Here is a 22,736-nt window from a genome sequence, read left to right on the forward strand (position 1 = left end):
CAGTGGAAGAGACAGCATGTGTGTGCCGTTTCTTTCCTTTTATTTGTTAATTCATTCATCATGCATCCAATTGTCTTGAACTCGCTGTTCCAAGTAAAAAAATTTTTATATGGGCTTGAGGTCCAGTGATTTTGCAACCCAGTCAAAGTGTCCCAGTCTTCCATCAGTCTCACACAGGTATGGCCTTGTGTACATCAAAGTTGTCTTCCTGGAATGTTAGAGCATTAGTGTTAGCCACTGCTATTGGTGGTTGCAACTCATTTGTTGTCCCTGTGTGTGCGTGCATGTGTGTGTATGTGTGTGTATTGTATTAGCTTTTTACTCTCTCTTCACCTTTTTCTATAAGGTGATTATACCAAGTGCATGACCAGTGCTTTGCTTTCCCCATGAGATAAACAAGCCTTTAAAACTGTCTCTCACATGTGCTACTGATTTCTTGGAGCACTGAATGGAGAGTTCCAGCAGTTCACATCTCTGCTCTTGCTGCCACATTGCAGTTCTGAATGTAGCTGGGATTAGCTGAGCTATTTGCTTGGCAGTCTGCTGGCTGCATTAAGCCTTGGTTATGGCTTCTGTTGGAAGAAAGAACAGTCCCTCCCATGTAAGGTGCTAAATAACTGGCTTCCTCTGGGGTTCTTTTCTGTTCCCCAGGTATCAGACTGGAATTTCTTGAGCTGTAGCATAAATCAAGAATTGTAGAAGTAGTTCTTGCAGACAAGCTTGTTAAACTGTAATAGAGATGCATATTTTTTGCCTAGGCAATTGCTCTTTTTTTGTATAATAAAAAAAAGAAGAATCTGCATGCTTTTTATGTTCTGCTTTGATCTTTTTCAGAGTGTATTGCTTTTTGACTTTTGATTAGTCTGAATTTGCAATTATTTCCAAGTATCTATCCACAATAGCCACAGAGTAAAATAAAAATGCATTAGCATACTAAACCTCTCCGATAATACATCTATAAAAATATGCACTTCACATATACATGACCTCATTGAAGGAGTACTTTGAGCTTTAGTTTGGCTTATTTATGTTTTATATATATATATATATATATATATATATATATATATATATATATATATATATATACATACATATACACACACACACACACACACATACAGGTCTCCTTCCAGATTAATATATTCATTTTAACAGAGGCAGGTAAAAGGTAGTTAAATTATTATAACCCACATTTCTTGCCTAGACATATGTTAAGAACACAGGCATGATGGGGGCAAAATGTTAAAAACTTTCTTCTTCATTCATTCATTGATTCATCTTCCGTTACCACTTTATCCTTGTCAGAGTCATGGTAGATCCAGAGCATATCCTGAGATCATTGGGTGTGAGGTGGGGATACACTCTGGGTGGGACACCAGTCCATTGCAGGGCACCATGCACATTAACACCCACATTCACACATATGGGCAATATAGAATCACCAATCCACCTACCAGCATGTTTTTGGTGGTGGGAGGTGGGGGGAAACCAGAGAACCCAGGAAACTCCACACAGACAGGCCAAGCTCAGGATTGAACCGGGGACTGAATGCTACTCACTGCACCATCGCGTAAAACAATAAACATTTGTTGCCTTGGTTACTACCAAATACTATTACGCACAGTGAAAACTGTCTACTTCTGATGTCTGTTGTTTGGCCTTGTTGTAAAGCATAGGCTGCAATGGGAGTGAACAGATTCCAGCATGTCAGGCATAGTGCTTCTGTTTGTGGAAGAGAGAAAATCTTTGGTTTATACAGACCTGACTCCTACCTTCCCTGAGTATGCGTCACAGCTTGCAAGTCAGTGAGGGAAGGAAGTGAAAAAAGAATGCTTTGGCAATACTAGGGAGCAAAGGTGCCTATGCCCTCGAGACTGTAGGTGGTCCCTGCTTATGTAAATATTAGAAGTGCTGAGGCATGGTATGTCAAAACACGCAGAGCTTCAAGTGCCACACTAATGAATGGAGCCACATGTGAAGTGCCATTGCAGTTTGTTTAAGCAAATGAGCCCTGCTGATAGACATCTGCCTTAATGTGCAGGCTGAGACAACTCAGAACAGAATGCACACAATTTCCCTCTCTACCGCTCACTCTCACTCACTTACTCTCTCTCTCTCTCTCTAGCTCAGAAAATAATGTATGCATTCTTCCCCTTCCCATCTCCTGTTCAAGCCTGGGTTTCATGTGGAAACCATCTTAGCATCCTCCTTGCCTCATCACTATGTGCACAGCAGGCAATTTTAGTCATGGGAAATCATGGAAAAATCTAATGTTTATTTAGGACTATTTGAGCTACTTAAATCCTTTCTTCTGTATTTATTACAACACACTTGTGGTGGCTTGGTCTCTCAAATTGAGCAACATTTTCATAATTGTAGCATTCCATGGGTGGAAGGTTGAAAACATTTAGAGAGCTTTAAATTTGATAAATAATGGAATTTAACCAATTTAGTGTATATGGTAAGGTTATTTTTCTCATTTGGGGTACACCATTGTGAGAAACACTTTTCCATGGTCAATATATAAGATATACAGCCTCCTTTACCCCATCATCAGTGTAAAAGGACCACTGTTGAGCAGATATAATTTGGGTGATGAGCCATTATCAGAACAACAATGGCACTGATATGCATGGCATTTTACTTGGTGTTGTCTTGTGATTGTATTAGTCACTGCTGCATATATATTCTTGGATATTCTCCCTAACACATCTACTTTTTGGTGCACTTTTTAGTTGTAGTATTGAACTATAGCTCTTTTTTTTCATGTACATATTTGTGTTAAGCGTGTTAAGCCCTTGATCAGTACTCAGTTTTTTCTTATTAGGAATGAGACCATATTTATGAACAATATTCAATATTTTAGAGTCTTAAAATAATGTATTAGTATGTTAGGTGTTTCTCAGTGTGATTTTAATACTAATGACATGAATTACATGTCTAAAATATCTCAATTTAAGACACTGCTAGCATGTAACTTGTGCAATAATTTTAGCCCAATCATGGTAAATGTGTAAATGACTCGCTGCTGTGAAATAAAGACAATTTTCCTCCATATCTGTACAATCTGAGATAGACAGAGGCTTTATACTGTGGATGACCCATATAGTTGGGGGTCATCCATGATGTACAGTCTCTGGAGATATGTGAGAAAAGAATTTCACTGTACTGTACTTGTATGTTTGACAATAAAGGCCGTCTTTCTAAATGGTAGACGGGGCATATTTAGTTTTGATTAAACTTTAATTACAGCTCGTAGTCTGAAGCAGGACCTCTCACACTGCAGAGGATAAAGGCTTAATGTTTTGTGGCATATATTTAATTTTTATGCATGTATGCAGAGCAGTTTGAATATTTGCACTATGCCTTAAAAATTCCAAAGAGTAATTCTGTGCGAATTGCCCATCTTTAATACTCATAAAAAAGTACCATGAGAAATGGTCCAAATAATCACCCATATAATAACTGGTAGGCGGTGGTCCAACAAAATAGTCTTCATGTGGAGAAATTTTATTTTTGGTGATATTGGAGATTTGGGTATGACCAGTTATGTGATTTTGGAGCTCCAACAATATGAACTATGACATATCTGTAGAACTCCATAATGAAGCTCAACTTGACTTGTGCAGGCTTCTCACCTGGATCACACCAAAAACAAAATGGTGTCAGAACACCCTAGAGCCTAGCTTCTTTTGTCCATAAGTGGTAATGCCTTAGAAACTGAAAATATTTTGCGTTATCATTTTCCAAAAAGGATGAAAAGCACTTAGGTCGTCAAAGGAGGCCTGCACTGGGACTTTGTGTTTTCTGCCAAGCAAAGGATTACCTATGTAAAAGAGCAGAGGGAGGTGTTAGGACAGGTGTCTCTCAACATTGAGAAGCTCAGCTGGCAGGAATCCAGACCCACGCACGCATCCGCAGCTCCCCTCCCTTCCTCTTCGTGTCAGTGCATAATACCTGTAGGCTGCCTGACAATAGGAGCATCACTGGCAAACCAGGAGAACACCTCAAAAGCAAACAGCCACCGGTCAGTCACAAAAGCAAACCGGGGACTGCTGCACCTTTGTGCCTCTGTGTGTCTTAGTGCAAGCACAAAGAGCTGCAGTCCTGCACAGCAGGTGTCACATTAAAGTGCTGCTTTGATGCATTGTGCTTTTCTGTTGCTCTGCTGATCCATGTTTGCTTTCTCCCAGTTCGTTTCCAATCACAGCCAACACAACATCGTTTTTTGATCTGACAGGAAGGTGCTGTGCCTAGCTTTGTTAATAAGCATATTTGTAAGGAGTGATGTAAATATTATCCCATCCTTCTTTCTTTATTTGTGTTGAAACTTGATACCCAAACATACACGTCTTTATCCCACATGATATAATGTTATAATAATTATATAAATCATGTCACTTACTAGGATTTAATGCTTCATAAATTCTAAGCCTTGGTTATGAATGTAAATCATTATACTTTAAAAAAAAAACAAAAAAAAACAACATTTTTTATATAAATAATGTTTGGATTCATGAGATTCTGTACTTGCAGCCAGGAGATGTCAGTATTCTCCAGAGTAAAAATCTTTCTCTGTCTAGTGCCAGGGCCACCTCATTGCCAGGAAGATAGGTACATTTTTGGTATGCTACATGTATGTGAAATTCTCAGCCAAAGTTACATTCTCTTTGAGAACAATATTTTATTGTGTGAATAAGTTTCAATAACATATTACAATTAGATGCTTTTTAATACCAAACTAAAAGTTAATCTTCTGTTACGGCATGACAAACTCACAGCATGATATCTGAATAATCATCTCTCTCGCTGAGAATTTCTTGATGAGAATCGATACATTCTTGATCTCTTGAGCAGGCCCTCAGTGACAGTAATTATCACAATTTAATTTTAGCCCTTACAGTCTCTTGATTCCCTCCATTGCAGTGTTTGCTGTTGTGCTGTTAAACAAGGTTTTGAGGAGATGATGGATTGCCACAAGTGGAGTGAACGTGTCGATAATTGCCATGCTGTAGATCCTGCAGCGCCAGGGAGCTGAGCATCTCTGTAAAGCTTTGTTTGCTGGACGCACTAAAGCTGGCAATAATGACAAGACAAACAGGATTATTGACAGGGATACAAAAGGTTCTTTAAGGGTGTCTTAACCAACTGTGAATGAAGCACCTACTCTGAACACTGTGGGAGGTACATGGCAACAACATAGGCCAGGTGAAACATTTAACCCTATGCAGTACAGTCAGATCTATCCTGTTTATCCACCAATGGTGAGAAGAGTTGCAGAGAATGGCTTCCTGTAGAGCAGAGTGTCAGCGTTGAGAATGGCAAGATGACTCAGATCCCAGCAATTCACCATTAATATCAGATGGTGCTTCATTTTGAAGTATTATCATTGCATATTTTTTGGCTTTCATTTTTGTCCCATTTGTGACCATGAAGTTTCTGCTCCTCAATTGCGTTTTTCTAATTATTTGTCAAGTTATGCCATAAGCAGGCGATATGGTTGCATGTGCTGGTTGTTACAAAATCAATACAATCTACCTTCGTCTTTTGGCACGCCAGTGCTCTCCCATTGCTCTCTTTCCTGTTCTCTTAGTTGAGCTGCAATGGCCGGAACACTCCCACCTCTTTTACTTCCTTAATGCAGCTTGTCTTTAAGGAGGTAGGGGGTGCTGTTTACTAACACATCTCGCTGTGTGAATCCTCCACTTATGGTCCTTCGTCATCAGATGGAAATGACTGCTTGTTTACAACCTCCAAGGCCCTTTCAATCATTTGCTTGATGTTGAGTGAATGCCATTTTTGCAAATGAGCCCCATGTCTTCTAGCACCAGCTTTGCATAGCTGTTCAAACTTTCGTCTAGGTTGTGGCAATCAGCAATACAAATACAGGCAAAAATCTCTCTTTTGTGTTAGTCTGATCTATTTCTGATCTTTCCTCTGAGTCTACTTCATAGGCCTTTATTGAAAATAAACAGGATTCATTTAAGCAGAAAGCCATTGTGTTCAGCTTTGGAGGGATCTCACATTTTGAAGTGTCGGGAAGATTATGAAGATGCTTTTGTGTGTTCAGAAAGTGCAGGAAAGCACACACTTCAGACACGCAAAAACTAATGGAGTGCCTAGAACAACATGGTTTCCTAGGAGACTAAGTAGTAGTAACACAAGCAAGTGGGAACCAACAACAACCTGTCAACACACAATGATGTGTGAGAGTACTTGACTAGGCCTGTGCAATCTGTTGAAGCCTAATTTTCCTCCGGTTTGCGCAAACAAGTGGGGCATAGTTTTTAGAAATTTAACATAGAACAGCATAGTTAAACCACTTTGCAACATTTTTTGTGAAGAAGAGGAAAAAGAATTAATGTCACATTAATAGCAGTTTTTTCTCACAATTATTCAGTACATTTCTTTGATTTCATCTGTAAGCTCACAATGTTTTCCATGTGACAAAAGAATACAAATGATAGTAAGTCATGCAAGGCTGTGTCCTCCTCCATAGCACTGTCTCCGTCATAAGCCTTTGGTTGTTAGCCCTGCTCCGGTGTGCACGTTAATGGATGATTTAAATTGCCTCTAGTCAATATTTATCTGGCCAACATTAAGAGAAAAGGGAATTGCTTTATGGTGAGAATTTGGTGCCACTAATACTAACTGCCAATAGCTGCATGGGTGTTACTTCTAAGGCAGAAATAAAGCTCAGGGATTCCCCTCTTGCACATGCTGTCACTTGACAAATGAGCTCTGCTCTCTCTTGTCCTTATGCACACAGTGCGCTCACACACAAACACCCAGTACACACAGACAGGCACAGGCTATGAGACTAATCTGAAGTGTAAACAAGGGAGGAGTACACAGGGACTACAGTGATGTATTGACTTGGGATTAAAGCTAATGTGGTGGTCTTAAGCTGAGAGAGAGAGAGAGTGTGTGTATATGTGTGTGTTTGGGGGGTGGGGGGTTCTGCTGTTTTCTCAATGTGTATTTGAGTCCTATCAGTCTCTGGTAGCGTGTCCTGTCACCTATCAGTAATATTTTTCATCAATAACAGATTGATTGTTAGTGTTATACAGTTGTGCCCAAAGTTTGCATAACCCTTGCAGAATCTGCTAAATCTTAATACTGTTAACAAAATAAGAGAGATCATAAAAATCCCATGTTGTTTTTTTATTTAGCACTGTCCTGAATACGCTATTTCACATAACAGATGTTTACGTATAGTCCACATGACAAGATAATAGCTGAATTTATAACAATTACCTTGTTCAAAAGTTTACATCCGCTTGATTCTTAATACCGTGTGTTGTTACCTGGATGCTCAGCGACTTTTTTTTGTTTTGTGATAGTTGTTCATGAGTTCTTTTGTTTGTCCTGAGCAGTTAAACTGCCCACTGTTCTTCATAAAAATCCTCCAGGTCCTGCACATTCTTTGCTTTTCCAGCATCTTCTGCATATTTTACCCCTTTACAACAGTGGCTATATGATGTTGAGATCCATCTATTCACACTGAGGACAACTGAGGGATTCATACACAACTATTGCACAAGGTGCAAACATTCACTGATGCTCAAGAATGTAACACGATACATTAAAAGCCAGGGGGATGTAAACCTTTGAACAGGATGATCTGTGTAAATTGTTAGTATTTTGGCTTCTGGGAGACATGTAAATACCTTATTTAGCATCTGAAGGGCAGTACTAAATAAAATTAAAAGACCTTTAAACAAAATAATAACAATTTACACTGATCATCCTGTTCAAAGGTTTATATCCCCCTGGCTCTTAATGTATCGTGTTGCCTTCTTCATCATCAGTGAATGTTTGTTTATTGTGGACTGTATGTAAACATCTGTTATGTGAAATAGCGTATTCAGGACAGTACTAAATAAAAAACATGGGATTTTTATGATCCTTCTTATTTTAACAGTATTAAGATCTAGCAGATTCTGCAAGGGGTGTGCAAACTTTTGGGCACAACTGTACCAGTTATGGAGATAAACGATTAGTGACTCGGTATCTTGGACCTTTTTGGGTTATATTTGTTTGTTTGATGCCTTTGTTCATTTTTTTCTACTAAGTCTCTTAATAGTCTAATAGCTCTGCCAGTACCTGTCCTGTATATTCATATCGTTGATTTAAGCAGGTGACATCCCATGGCGTCTTGTCATATTTAACAATAATTAAACAGTTACTCTTCCGTTCTCACACTTTGGTTCTTAATTCATTTCAGCTTGCTTTATTCAGCATGCATTATTCAATCAACAAAGATTTGGATACTTACCCAGGATGTCACCTAATCCAGCATTAATCATACACTGCTCCCTCCTGTGTGGTATGGTACAGGAGTGCTTGCTAACTTGGTGGATACAGAATATTTCAGCTGTTAGGATATTGAAGGCTCACCTAAATTCGGCGAAAGCTTAATTATAGAAGAGAAAAGCTTTATCCTGGTGGGGACTGAATAAATATTACTTTGAATAATATGAAGTAAAGTTTAATGGTGATTGACTCTTGTTTGTTTGTACTACCACACAGTTTTTTTATTATCTGATTTGCAGCTCTTTTACCCTATAGTTTTAATTAATTCCCTATTTAGAAAATATATATTTCCAAAAAAAAAAAAAAACATTGTATTTGTGCACTTTGGGTCCCTGGGATATAACTGAAAGAACACCTTAAATTTTTGGAATTCCTTACCCATCTTTCTGATTATCCAGCTATAAAAGATATTGTTGGCACTCTAGTCCTTTCACTGTATCTCTGCATTCCAGCTGCATCAGATGGCGAGCCAGAGGCTGTCAGGTTGGGGGAGATGATGAGATAAAACATTGTCTCAGCTTTTCATGAAAATTTACTCAGATTTCTCAGGATAGCAGAGCTTGGTGCTTGACGCCTGGCGGTCCTTCTTTTAACTTTGGTTCCCCTGGAGTTGGGAGGCACGGAACCTCACAAAAAAAGCTACCACTTTCTCATAGCAGTGTATACACCAGTTAGGAGTGTATAGACAGACAGAGTGACTATCTTTCTCACCAGCATTGGCACATGCCAGTTCAGTTTGACCTATCTCCCCAGAGACAGAGATGAGTCATTATGTGACCTCATTTGTAATATAAGTGGACATTCATGAAAACACGATTGTTGTGCCTATGCAGTAAGACTGTCATTGAGATCAAACCAAAGTGGCCTAACTAGTCATAAGTAGTCTCAGTGATCTGCATAGCCACATTAGCACTGAGCACTACTTCAAAAGCTGCAACATGGATTTCTAGAGCTGCACCTTGAAGCACAAAGGGTCAAGCAGCCCCGAGACCACCCAGAACAAGTTTATCAATCGGTGCAAATCAAGAATCAAAGGAGCAAACATCCCTCTCTTCAAAAAAAAATTAGCAGGCACACTGAAAGTGAAAAGGTGCTGTACTCAATTCACGGACAGCAGACAGAGGAATTCCAGCACTACCAGCAACCAGTGCACAAACCCAACCCATGACAAAAGAACAATAAAACAAAAGTCAAACACAAAAGAGAAAAAGGGGTGGAAGAAAACTCCAGAGGTGGGAGTAAATAAGGTGTGAAATGGCATCAAAATTGCACACAGCATACCCTCAACTTGAAAATGCAAATAAACAAACTATATATTTTAATTTGTTACAGATTGATCTGTGTGTCTAGATAACTAATTTTTTTTAAAAAAACTCAATTTAGTTTTTAGTAGCAGTAGTCATTATGGAGCTCATACTGGCAGGATAGTGTTCCCAGTCACTAGTAGTGTCTCCTGTTCTTACACACCTGATACAATGATTTAGCTAATTGTCATGTGCTTTAAACTTGAACCAGGCATGTTAGAGCATGAAAAACATGAAACTGTAGGTTATTGGGGCTTGTTAACTACAGGACTTGCCAAATGCAGTTGTAATGAGAGTACTCACCAAGTGGTCTGCCTTATTACTTGGCAATCTACAAACTTCTATATAGAGCTCTAAGTAGACAATGCAGTTATTTAATTCTTTACGTATTATTATGACTCCTTTATATGGTGAAGGTGTAAAGTGCCAGAAATAATCCAGGGTGTGTGTGTTTTTGTAGGTCTACATATGTCGAAGTCTTGTACAATTATCTCCTTTGTCATCATCTTACCAAGGCAGACAGCTATCTGTGCCATCGGGACTGAATCCTGAAACCTACTATCATAGTGAAGAATTCCCTTACTAACACTTTCCTGGCACTCTAGCAGACTGTCCACAATTTCTTCCTCCAAAACAGACATCCTCATTCCAAATGTCTACTCAATTTATTGATTCTGTAGATTCTGTTTTAATGTAATGGTCATTTGGAGATTTGCTGTGTGCTGCGTGTTTATGCCTGAGGCCTGGTGATCGTGAGCCTGCCTTAGAAATTCTTCATCTGAGGGATCGGAGATTAGTCATATGTGTGCACACTCACATACTCTGTCACTCTTACACACTAGCAGCTTGCTTATAAGCAAAGCAATCATGTTCAATTATATAGTGACCATATTAACCATACATTAGGGAATTTTTATGCAATTTAGTATCTATAGAAACTATATGTTGGTGCTTATCTATCTTTGAGATCTCAAACAGTTAGGGAAGGTGTTGCTGTCTCTCACGTTATCACCTGAAGGGCAATCATAAACTGTCTGAGAACACTATTCCTTTGTGATGAGTTTTTCACTTTTTTCCCAGACAGTGCTGCCAACACAAAATTAGACTCACACAAATACTCAGTTTTAATACAGGAAGCACATTCACCATCGTTCAAACACATTGAATGATCTGACCTCACCTGCTTACCGCCCTAGTGTTGTTTGCATAACGCCTCCACAAACATTCCTCTTTTCACACCACGAGTGCAGTAATACTGAAAGATGGCATGATTAAGACGCTGAAGGCACCATCCGTTCCTGATCTTGTGTTTTGTTTGTTGCTGTTTTTCCATGCTGGCATTGGTGTCCAAGTGTCTCCGAGATTAAGAAACAACACAAAAAAAACTTCTTAACCGTACCCTTATTCAGCTTGACTGTAAACACCTGCATTCTCGTAAAGGGTTCACTATCTTTTTCACTCCAAATTTTCATACCACCATGTGGATATGTAATATGATTTATGGGCATGCTATATAGGTAGGATTTTCAACTAAAATAAAATAGAGGTGGTGATCAAGAGGCTTCAGTTTGCGACAGCTTAAGCTCATGAGGAGGATGACTTGCAAAGACTCACTGGAGCCTGAATTAAGGGAGGGAATCACTAAGTTTGTCTTTCTTTGTAGGCTTAGGGTGCTTAGTGTGAACCAGTATGCCACTGATAGTTGTCCATAGGCTCCTATGCCTTTGGTTTGGCATAATTTCTAGCTAGAGGTATATGAGCACACCCCAATTTATTGACAAAAATTTTGGTTTCATGGTCTAACCAAGGGACTTGATAGGGCTGGATCTATACACTATATCTCTATGGAAAGATAAGAGCTCAACAAAAAACTTGTAGAGGATACACTGTTATTGTTACCTGTAACACTGTGTAATTATACACCGATCAGCCATAGCATTTAAGCCACTTGCCTAATATTGTGTAGGTCCTCCTTGTGCCACCAAAACAGCTCTAATCTGTCGAGGCTTGGACTCCACAAGACCTCGGAAAGTGTGCTGTGGTATCTAACACAAAGACTTTAGCAGCAGATCCTTCATGATCTGTAAATTGCGTGGTGGGCCCTCCATGGATCTCACTTGTTTGTCCAGCACATCCTAAAGATGCTCGATCAGATTGAGCTCTGGGGAATCTGGAGGCCAAGTCAACACCTTGAACTCTTTGTCATGTTCCTCAAACCATTCCTGAACAATTTTTGCAGTCTGGCAGGACGCATTATGTTGCTGAAAGAGACCACTTCCATTGGGGAATGCCATTGCCATGAATGGGTCTTCTTGGTCTTCATCAATGTTTTGGTAGGTAGTACATGTCAAAGTAACATCCACAAGAATGCAAGGACCCAGGGTTTCCCAGCAGAACATTGCCCTGAGCATCACACTGCCTCTGCTGGCTTGCCTTCTTCCCATATTGCATCCTGGTGCCACCCTTCCCCAGATAAGCGAGACACACACCCACGGCCGTCCACATAATGTAAAAGAAAATGGGATTCATCAGACCAGGCCACCTTCTTCCATTGCTCCAGGCTCCAGTTGTGATGCTCACATGCCCACTGTAGGCGCTTTCGGCGATGGACAGGGGTCAGCATGAGTACTCTGACCGGTCTGTGGCTACGCAGCCCCATATCCAGCAAGCTGCGATGCATTGTGTGTTCCGACACCTTTCTATCATAGCCAGCATTAACTTTTTCAGCAACTTGTGCTACAGTAGTTCTTCTGTGGGATCAGACCAGACGGGCTAGCCTTCACTCTCCACTCGCATCAGTGAGCCTTGGGAACCCATGACCCTGTCACCGGTTCACTGGTTGTCTTTCCTTTACTACTTTTGGTAGGTACTAACCACTGCATACCGAAAACACCCCACAAGACCTGTCGTTTTAGAGATGATCTGACCCAGTAGTCTAGCCATCACAATTTGGCACTTGTCAAAGTTGCTCAGATCTTTAGGTTTGCCCATTTGTCCTGCTTCCAATACATTACTTTGAGAATGACTGTTCACTTGCTGCATAATATGTCTCACCCCTTGACAGGTGCCATTGGAACGAGATAATCAGTGTTATTCCCTTCATCTATCAGTGGTTTTAATGTTATGACTGACTGGTGTAGATTTTTTATTTAGTCAACCTAGATAATTGTCTCTTTATTCTATTTCCACAGATTTCACAGACGATGTTTTATATAGGTGTGTAGCCAGGTAATCACTTTTGGGACTTATCCCTTCTGTATGTACAGTTGGGCAGGTACCATAAACGTCAGTATATGTCAGACTAAATACCTGACCTATGCTGGGGAGATTGGTTGTAGGTGAAGCATTAGGAACCAGATGAGATCCTGGGATTTAGAACAAATGTATTAGCCACAGATTTTTGTGGTTGCTTTTCCAGGGCTTATCCTGAGAGCTTCTCTCTTATCATGCAGAGTGCAGACTCTCCTGGCAAAACACTTGGAGTGGCTGAGGTTATTTGAGAGCAGGCTCTGGTTCCGATCTGTTCCCAGGAGGGATATAATCAGACCAGAGTTCCTAAAGATGCATAGGTCAGACTCCTTTTCTTTACTTGTACATTGAATTTATGCAGAATCATCTGTCTGCTGAATTATGTTTAGATTCATAAATGAATACATTATCAGACACTTTTTATTTCATATAATTACCGTGCATGTATCCACTTAAAATTTACACACGTCTTTTGACTTTGTACTTATAAATATGAACAAAAAAAGGTGTTCATATAGAGCTATACATTCACTAATCACTTTATTAGGAACACTATGTTAATACTGGGTAGGGCCTCACTTTGCTCTCAAAACGACCTCAATTCTTTGTGCCATGGATTCCATGAGATGTAAACATCCCTTTGAGGTTCTGGTTCATGTTGACAGGATTGCATCATGTTTGTGACCATGAAGGGTTGCACATGGTCAGCAACAATAATCAAATGGGTTGTGGCATTCAAGCGTTGATTAATTGGTATTAACGGGCCCAAAGTATGTTAAGAAAACTTTCCCCAAATCATTACACCACCTCCGCCAGCCTGGACTGTTGACACAGTGTAATTTGGGAACATGTATTCCTGCTTTTGGTGCCAAATTCTGACCCTACCATCTGTGTGCCTCAGATTCTTCAGACCAGGCTATGTTTTTCCAGTCTTCAACTGTCCAGTTTTGGTGAGTCTGTGCCCACTTCAGCGTAAGCTTTCTGTTCTTGGCTGATAAAAGAGGAACTTGGCGTGGTCTCCTGCTGTTGTAGACCATGTGTTGTCCATTCTGAGATACCTTTCAGCCACTACAATTATACAGAGGGGTTATGGGTTACTGTAGCCTTTCTGTCAGCTCAACCTGTCTGGCCATTCTCTGCTGACCCCTCTCATCAACAAGGTGTTTCCGTCTGCAAAGTTGATGCTCATTGGATGTTTTTTCTTTATTGTACCATTCTGAGTAAATTCTAGAGACTGTTGTGTGTGAAAATCCCAGGAGATCAGCAGTTATAGAAATAAACCTACCCGTCTTGCACCAACAATCATGCTCTGGTCAAAATCACTGAGATCAAGTTTTTTCCCTATTCTGATGTTGGATGTGAACATTAAGCTGCTGGCCCGTATCTGTATGATTTTATGCATTGTCCTGCTGCTACATGATTGGCTGATTAGATAATTACATGAATGAGTAGGTGTACAGATATTCCTAATAAAGTGCTTATTGATGTGCACCATTGTGGTTCAATTTTGACCCATTCCTCTTGCCAAAATCGTCTTCAGTTCCCCAAGTTTACGAAGGTCCCTTGAAGTGACTCACAATTTCAAAATCATTTTCAATGGAATTCAACTCAGGAAATGCTAGGCCATGCAAGGACTTCTTGAGTTATTTTGGCTGTATGCGTGGGGTCGTGTTCTTGTTGAAACATCCATTTTCCCATCAGATTCAGGCTGATGAGATTAAACTGTCTTTTAATATGTCCCAACACATTGCTCCATTCATGTACCTTTGATGACGAGCAATGCCCCTGTACCATTTGCAGAGAAGCAGTCCCATTTCATGATGCTCCCACCTTTTTACTTCACTGTTGGAATGGTGTTGTTATGATCATATGCACAATCCTTCTTTCTACAAACATGACAAGCTACGAGTTGTAGAAATGGAGATGATTGCAATGCAATTATTGCTTGTGATTCTTCATGTAACTGATGACAGACAATAGATCAAGATGTGTTAAACAGCTTAGAAAATGGCACCTTTTTGTTTGAACCCACCCATTTTTCAAGTGATAAAAAATATTGAAACATGTGACTGACAGGTGTTTCTTATTGCTCAAGTGGGTCCTGTTATAAACAATTAATAGCTCTGAATGTCTACTCTTTGAGCCATGGGGTTCACCTGTGAAGACTGCATGTTATTAAAAAGGTTACACCAACATGAAGAGCACAGAGCTGTCTATCGAAGCAACACCATTTTGAAGTAAGCCATTTTGATCAGTCAGTGATTACCAACAACCTCCACAGGGCAGGGGTGAAGGTATCACAAGCAACCGTTCGAAGAAGACTAGGAGAGCAGAAATATAGAGGCCATACCACAAGATGCAGACCGCTCATCAGCAGTAAGAATCAGGTGGTCATATTGGAATCCACAAAGAAATAGAGTTGAATCACAAATGTTGTTGAACCAGGATTAACATCCACCAAAGTGATGGAAAGGCCAAAGTGTGGTGAAAAAAATGATCTGCTCATGATCCAAAACATAGAAGTTCGTCAGTCTAGCATGGTGGAGGTAGTGTCATGGCTTGGGCTTGCCTAGTTGCAACCAAATAAATAAGTGTTATTTACTTTCATTTACTTTCCAATACTTTTACTCACCTAAATATTGGGTGCTCTGCCACCAAAGGGGCCATGTTCTTCTAAGTAAAACATCTAGATGCAAATATCAGGAAATGAAAACTGAAGTTCTGATCTATTGTCTCATATTCATGTTTTGATGAATATACAATGTCTTCAGTGTATAGCAAATCCAAAATAATTGGCCTTGCTTTTCCAGTATTTTTGGAGGGGACTGTAAGTAAGGAATAATTCACAAAAGGTCTTGCTGTTATATGACAACAATGCATGCCTGGTGGTGTGAGGACATGTTTTTTGGGGGGGTTTTGAGTAAGAGTCAATCAGTATGGCTAATCTTGACTTAGCAATATTCTGCCATTCTTCCTTGCAAAAGCATTCTAACTCTGACAGATTGGCTGTGCGTCTCCTGTGCATAGCCCTCTTCAGGTCACCCCACAGATTTTTGATTGGATTTAGATCTGGACTCTGGCTGGGACATTCTAAAACCTTGAACTTGTTCTGATGAAGCCATTCCTTTGTTGGTCTGGAGATTTGCTTTGGGTCGTTGTCATGCTGAAAGGTGAAATTCCTCTTCATCTTAAGTGTTTTAGCAGAAGCCTTAAGGCTTCATGCCAAAATTGACTGGTATTTGGAGCTATTCATTATTCCCTCCAACCTGATTAAAGCCCCACTTTCAGCTGACGAAGAACAGCCTCAAAGTATGATGATGCCACCACCATGCTTCCCTGTGGGGATGGTGTGCTTTTGGTAATGTGCTGTTTTGTTTTGTTTTGTTTTGTTTTTCTTTGGTCACATCAGACCATAACACATTATTACACATGGTTGTGGGAGATTGAATGTATTTTTTTTTTTTGGTTAAAAAAGGGTTCCGTTTTGCCACCCTACACCATAGCCCTGAGATATGAAGAATTCAGGAGATTGTTGGCACATGAAGGGAGCAACCAGTACTTGCCAGAAATTGCTACAATTCTTTTATTGTTGGCATAGGCATCTTGGAAGCCTCCCTGACCAGTTTTCTCCTAATCTTATCATCAATTTTAGAGGGAAGACCTGTTTGTAGTAGTGTCACTGTCGTGCCATAGTTTCTCCATTTGTTGATTATTGTCTTTACAGTGTTCTATGGTATATCCAATGCCTTGGAAAAAAAATTGTAACCCTCTCCTAATTGATATTTTTCAACAATGAGATCATGTACCTGCTTTGTAATGTCTTTGTAGCCCATGGCCACAACGGGAAAAGTTGGATGTTACAGTCACAGCTGTACTTTATCTGGGGGTAATCAGTCACTTTAATTGATGACAGGTGTATACTAACTAGTATTTAACATGAGTCTGAAAATGTGATTGGTTGATTCTGAACACATTCTAAATATTAAAAGTATGGGCACACTTTTGCAAGCTGTGTATTGGAAGTTTTTTGATTCTCTTTTTTCCCAAAAAAAAACATTTCTGGGAAATGTGCATGCAGAATTTCTAAAAATTCTAACTACCTTGGAGAATCTGTAAAAGTTTTATTGTTCATACTGTATTTATGAAAATGTTGTGTGTACATTTGAATTGGATATATTCACTGGACATATATGAAATAACAAAACAAAAGTATCCAATTACTTATTTTCCCTCACTGTATGACCATACACACATTATAATGGAAAGTTGTTAAATTTAACATAAAACATAGAAGTGTCCCATACGCTGCAGTCACACAGTTTAGCCAGTAGAGGGGATTGACGGTCTGGATGGTGAAAGCCAACAAAAGGGAGGACGTCAGCTTCATTTCACGGAACATTTAGGGACTACTAGCAGGCTTGCTCCATTTTTATCAAAACAGTCTCAGTAGACTATCCCAACAGTCCAGTGCTATTTTACATGTTTTTTGTCTAGAAGGTAAGGGTTTGTTATTTTGGTCCACAACCAAATATCAGTGTTCTGGAGATGGTTCTGGTTCATGTGAGAAAAACGCAAACCCAGCCTCAGGCTTAAACAAATTGGTTTTCCACCTCCGTAAATGAATAATGCCTTTAAAGGAGTGCTGGGGTGTGGGAGAGTAAAAAGACTGCAGGGGCAGCTTGAGGAATCCACTATTGTAAACACAATCTCTCTATTCATTTAATACAAATGCAAAGAGGAAGCAGAGAGGGAAGGCTCCTCCATAGCTATGAAACAATGGTCAAAAGCAAATTTGCAATCTTTTATGTAGAGGGCATGTGGAACTTGCTGGGATTCTAGGAGCATTGAGAAGCAAGTCTCACCTGTTTTTATCGCCAATTGTGTCACAAAAGTGTTATGAAATGTTGTGGAATGCTGTTTGTTTTTTAATGCGATTACATTTATTCTGTTGACATCAATTTATTTTACAGAAGTGTCAATGTACACTCCTGATCAAGTGACACTAAGCTTTTCATTAAAAAAATATATGAATCATTTCTTTGTTGGTTTCCAATAACATTAAAGACATTAAATAATACTAAATAAGCATTTAAGACCAACCAATTTTTTTAGGAATCCCACATGATGCATGGAAATACTGTAGACTGACTAACTAACAAGCCTCTCTCAGCAGCTACAACTACTACATACACTTTCTTCATATGAACAATCAATTTATCCATGCATTCCTTAGGGTGCTTTCACCTATATTGTATTTAGTCAGTTTGAATTGAACTCTGGCATGTTTTCGTCTTTGACGTAGTTTGGTAGTAGAGAACACAGCATTTGCATTTGGGTGTGGACCAAAGTAACAGGACCAAGACCATCTGAGCAAGCTGGTCTCGGGCCAGTTCCAGTTGAACTCGTGTGGTTCAATTGCAGTTTGACCCAACTATAGGAAGTGAACCAAACATGCCATATATTTTGGGTGGCAGGAGGCATTTTTCTAGCTGTGAGCTGCTAAGCTGAGCTAAAGAACAGAGCTGTGGACATCTGAGGTGCTCTGAATATTAGGAAGATGAACAAAAAGTGAAAATTAAAGCTGGGTGCAATACAAAAAATGTTTTAAACTAATTATTTATAATCATCTAATAATTTATTAAGCATCATGTTGGCAAAGGTTTATTTTTAATTTTCCATTGTTATTTTTCTGGCCGATGAATGAAAGGTTTATGAGGGTATTTACAGTCCCACGTGCCAATAAGCCAATGGGTTTTTGTTTTTTTGTTTTTTGATTTGTTTCATAATTTGTCATGTGAAACTAATCCTAAATCCTAAGTAACAAGTAAATCAGATGTATCAGTTTACACTCTGATTGGTACTCCACAGATTAATAGGCACCGAGCAATGCAGTACCACGTCTTTTACAGGGTTTCCCAGAGATTTTTGGAAGTGGTTGAATACCTCTCCTGAATTTATTTTTCCAAGTCCACCAAGAATAGTGGGTTAAAGCCATGTGACAGGGCAGGCCAAACCATTACAGACCCCACCGCCTCCTTCCTGTCCATAAAATTCTTTACTTAACCATCTAAGGAGCTGGCAGGACTTAGCGCTTAAGCCTTCCCTGCAGCCATTGCCACTAAACAACTGTTAAGATGGGATTACAGACAAGCATAATTGGGGTTGTTAAAAGTCAAACCTTACTTGGAAAATTTCAAAAAGAGGCAAAGTGTCCCAAAAACTTGGACAAGCATTGGATACTGAACTGAACAAGACATTTGTTGTTGTTATTGTTGTTACCTTAATACCAGCTGGGATGTTTTGGCAGGGGGTATAGGGGAGACATACCTCTCACAAACTACTCAACATCTTTCACCCATCTACATATCCCTCTTTCCCAGTGACAAAAACAGATGCACATACACACATGCTAAACTAACGACTTGCTTTTATATAAAGTGTTTATAGAAAATCATCATACCCCATTGAAATAGTCACTTTTTTTGTCTTACAATCTGAAATCAAAACCTATTTAAATTTTTTTTGTTGTTCCAGCTTTATTTACACATTCTGCCTTCAGTTCAGAAATGTAAAAAAAGAAAACTAGAATAAAACAGATTTGGAAAAGGGATCAGTCCCATGATTTAATACTTTGTAGAGCCACCTTTTGCTTTAATTACAGCCATCAATCTGTTTGGATATGGCTCTATTAGCTTTGCACACCTAGATTGGAGAATATTTGCCCATTCTTCCTTGCAGAATTGTTCGAGTTCAGTCAAATTTTGTGGTGAGTAGCGATTGACTGCTGCCTTCAAGTCCATCCACAGATTTTCACTTGGATTTAGGTCAGGGCTCTGACTTGGCACAGACTGCCCAATCTCAGCCATAAGGATTTTCCTTCAACGTTGCCACTGGCCTCTTGGTAGCTTTCCTGATCAATATCTCCTGGCTCGGTCAGCCAGTTTGGAGGGACGGCCTGAGCTAGGCAAGGTGTTGGTGGTGCTATATGCTTTCCACTTCTTAATAATGCTCTGTATGGTACTCAGAGGGATAGTTAAAGCCTTTTGAAATCTTTCTGTATCCTTCTCCTAACTTGTGCTACTCCACAACTTTGTCCCAGAGCCCTTTTGAAAGCACCTTTCCAACCATGATGTATTCTTTGCATTGCCATGCACTAGTAGTAATGGAATCATCATGGAACAACTGGTTTTCTTATGAAGTAATCAAAACCACTGCAATTGATGTCAGGTGGGGGGCAATTAGCATGGTGTGTGATCTGGGAAGTGACTGGTTGTACCTGAGCATGTTTATAATGGTTACTCTAAGGGGCTGATCACAAATCAGGTATTTCACTAATTAGATTTTAATAATTGTTCAGAATTTTTTTTTGTTATTTTCACATAGATGTTGAGGGTTATAATGTGTAAATGCAGCTGGTAAATTTATTTTAATTTCCAGGGTGTAATGTGACTGAAGTTAAGGTTTTTGGCAGGGTCATATGATTTTCTATAGGCACTGTACTAGCCATGCGATTCCATTGAAATCATTTGCAGACCTAGCTCCTGCATTCATTGAGCCATCAAAGTAGTCTCTGTGATTTCTACAAACGTGCATACTTAATTGAGGTATGGTTTTGGATAGGAGACAGTGTTATTCAGATTTCTGATTTTCATTCTGATTGGCTAAATAGCCAATTAGAGAAATAAAGCTAAGCCGTAGTTTTATTCCTTATGCCTGTTCTTCTATGTGGGACTGTGTTCTTCTGCCATCACAACACATTGTACATCGCCTTCTGAGGCCTTTATGTAACCCTGTGGATAAAAACTCTAATCCATGGTTCTCACACAATGTAATTAATAATTTTTATTGCCGCTTTTATCTAAAGCCTCTTAGTTAGGTTTATGTTTTATTGGAGCCAACCAGATGTATCTTTTGATCAAGGAGGACTGCCACAGTGTGTCCCACCACTAAAGTTGAACTTCTACCAGCATGTCCCTCCCTTTTGAGCCCACTAGTTTTCCACTAGCCTTAACTCATCCAATTAACTGTGTTGTCGTTGCGGACTGTACAGAATATGTAACTAGCTGACATGGATAACATTACTTCGAGTAGAGTAAGTTGCTGTGTTTATGGTCAAACATGACCACATTTGTTTGGAGTCTGTAGCCAGGTGAGAAGAGTGGAACAACTGTGTTCTCTGTAAAGTGTCCCTTCCCTCTCAGTCACCTCAGTGTTGCACCCAAACAGCACTGGTGGGGCGTTGAGCACATAAAGCCATCTGGTCGCCCCAGCAGATCCGGCTGCATGTGGATTGAATCAAAATGATCCACTAATTGACTATTTACTGGTCTCCAAAAAGGCCGTAATGGACTTGATATTAAATCCCCTCTAAAGTATTTAAAGCGTGTTTCTGAGTGCTTTTTCGGAAAGAAGGTCCTGCTTTTACAAGAGAAACAGACTTAAGCTCCCAGGTCAGAGTGTGCCTAGCCAAGGCAGCTCTCAGACAGGATTTAGGGGCAACAGTGGGAAGCAGCGGGAGAAGGGCAAGGCAGAGGTGGGGAGAGGCACGGCCAGATACACCCCAATGAGTTCCAGATGCCCCCAAGTCCCATTTTTGCACAAACAGATACTGCAAGCTATAGTGTTCAATGTAGGGCTTAAACCTGACTTCCCTTTAATGGTGATAGAGTACTTTTTATGTGGGAAGTTAAATCTTATAAATCTTCAGGGTCTAGGTTGTCTTCTTATATCCTGTGAAAGAAGCTTCAACAGAAAAAAAGCATCCAGTTAAGTTTTGATCAGATGACAATGAGCAGAGGTTCTTTTTAAGTGATCTGAGATTTATCAGAGGTGGACTTAAGTATGAGAGAGTGGGTCAGTTTTTAAAAGCAGATTAAAAGGCCACATAATGCTTCTCTCAACTCTTCTCACTGTATATTGCTCTGGATCTCAACCTCAGGGCAATGGGGCCATCTATCTTAAAGCTGAGATAATCATAGCACGCTCATTTATCATAGCATTGCAATTCCTTCATAGAATACATAGCTACAGTGTATATCATTAAGGGTTTCTTTTTGTGGCACTTTTCAAAAGAAACAGACTCTCTGTACTTCTCTTCCCTCAGATCTGGTTGGTTCCATCAGCACTGCGGTTCTGCTCTAGGATCAGGACTCTTAGGCCTGTTCAAGGGAGTCAGCAGTGAGCTGCATTTTCACACTCTTTAGAGGTTTGCATGCATGCAAGTAATCTTACTTTTTGTTATAAACCCAACTGTATACTTTACTCCAGTAACGATAAATGACAGCCTTACGCAATATTGCTGATGATGTACAATAAAAGTTTGTATAAAACCTTACTTGTGCTTATGGTCATGAATGTTGGCTTACATTTCTCACTGAAAACTCAATTCACATCAACATTCAAGGCACTGAAAAAGTTAAAATGGAAACTTTCACTGGAAAGTATTTTCATATCCATTTGGAGAAGATTTAAGTGTTTAGACGCATTGTTCAGTTCCTCCTGGACTTTGCGATTGCAGAAATTAATGCAAAATCAAGCAAACTCCACAATATTCACAGGAGCTAGCAGTTTTTCAAAATTACTGCAGATTTGGGTCAAGACGCGCCACGTGACATCATCATAAATCGCATTCAGCCAAAGCCCTCTTCGATTCATGTGCATTGAACATGAGTACAGCAAAAGAGGTTTCATTTACCAAAAAACATGACTGAGAAACACAGTTTAAAACAATTCGAGTAGTTTTCTGCAAAAAAAAAAAAAAAAAAGAATGCAGCAAAATCAACAATCACAAAAAACTCCTATATGGACTGATTGTTGCTGTTGTATTATCCAAGTAATTGGCCCTATCCCCCACACTTCATGTGG

The 22,736-nt window shown here is 39.6% G+C and overlaps 1 protein-coding gene across 1 annotated transcript in view; it reads left to right on the forward strand.

Annotated features, from left to right (window-relative positions):
- LOC128621113 (uncharacterized) overlaps positions 1-22,144 on the forward strand; it is a 31,855-nt gene extending 9,711 nt beyond the window's left edge. The window contains exon 7 of the mRNA XM_053646605.1: positions 21,976-22,144. Within this exon, the coding sequence (XP_053502580.1) occupies positions 21,976-22,053 (78 nt within the window). The 3' untranslated portion in view covers positions 22,054-22,144. The remainder of the gene's footprint in view (positions 1-21,975) is intronic.
- Positions 22,145-22,736: the final 592 nt, after the last annotated feature.

The sequence above is a fragment of the Ictalurus furcatus genome, chromosome 17, assembly GCF_023375685.1.
Source record: "Ictalurus furcatus strain D&B chromosome 17, Billie_1.0, whole genome shotgun sequence".
Taxonomy (NCBI): Eukaryota; Metazoa; Chordata; class Actinopteri; order Siluriformes; family Ictaluridae; genus Ictalurus; species Ictalurus furcatus.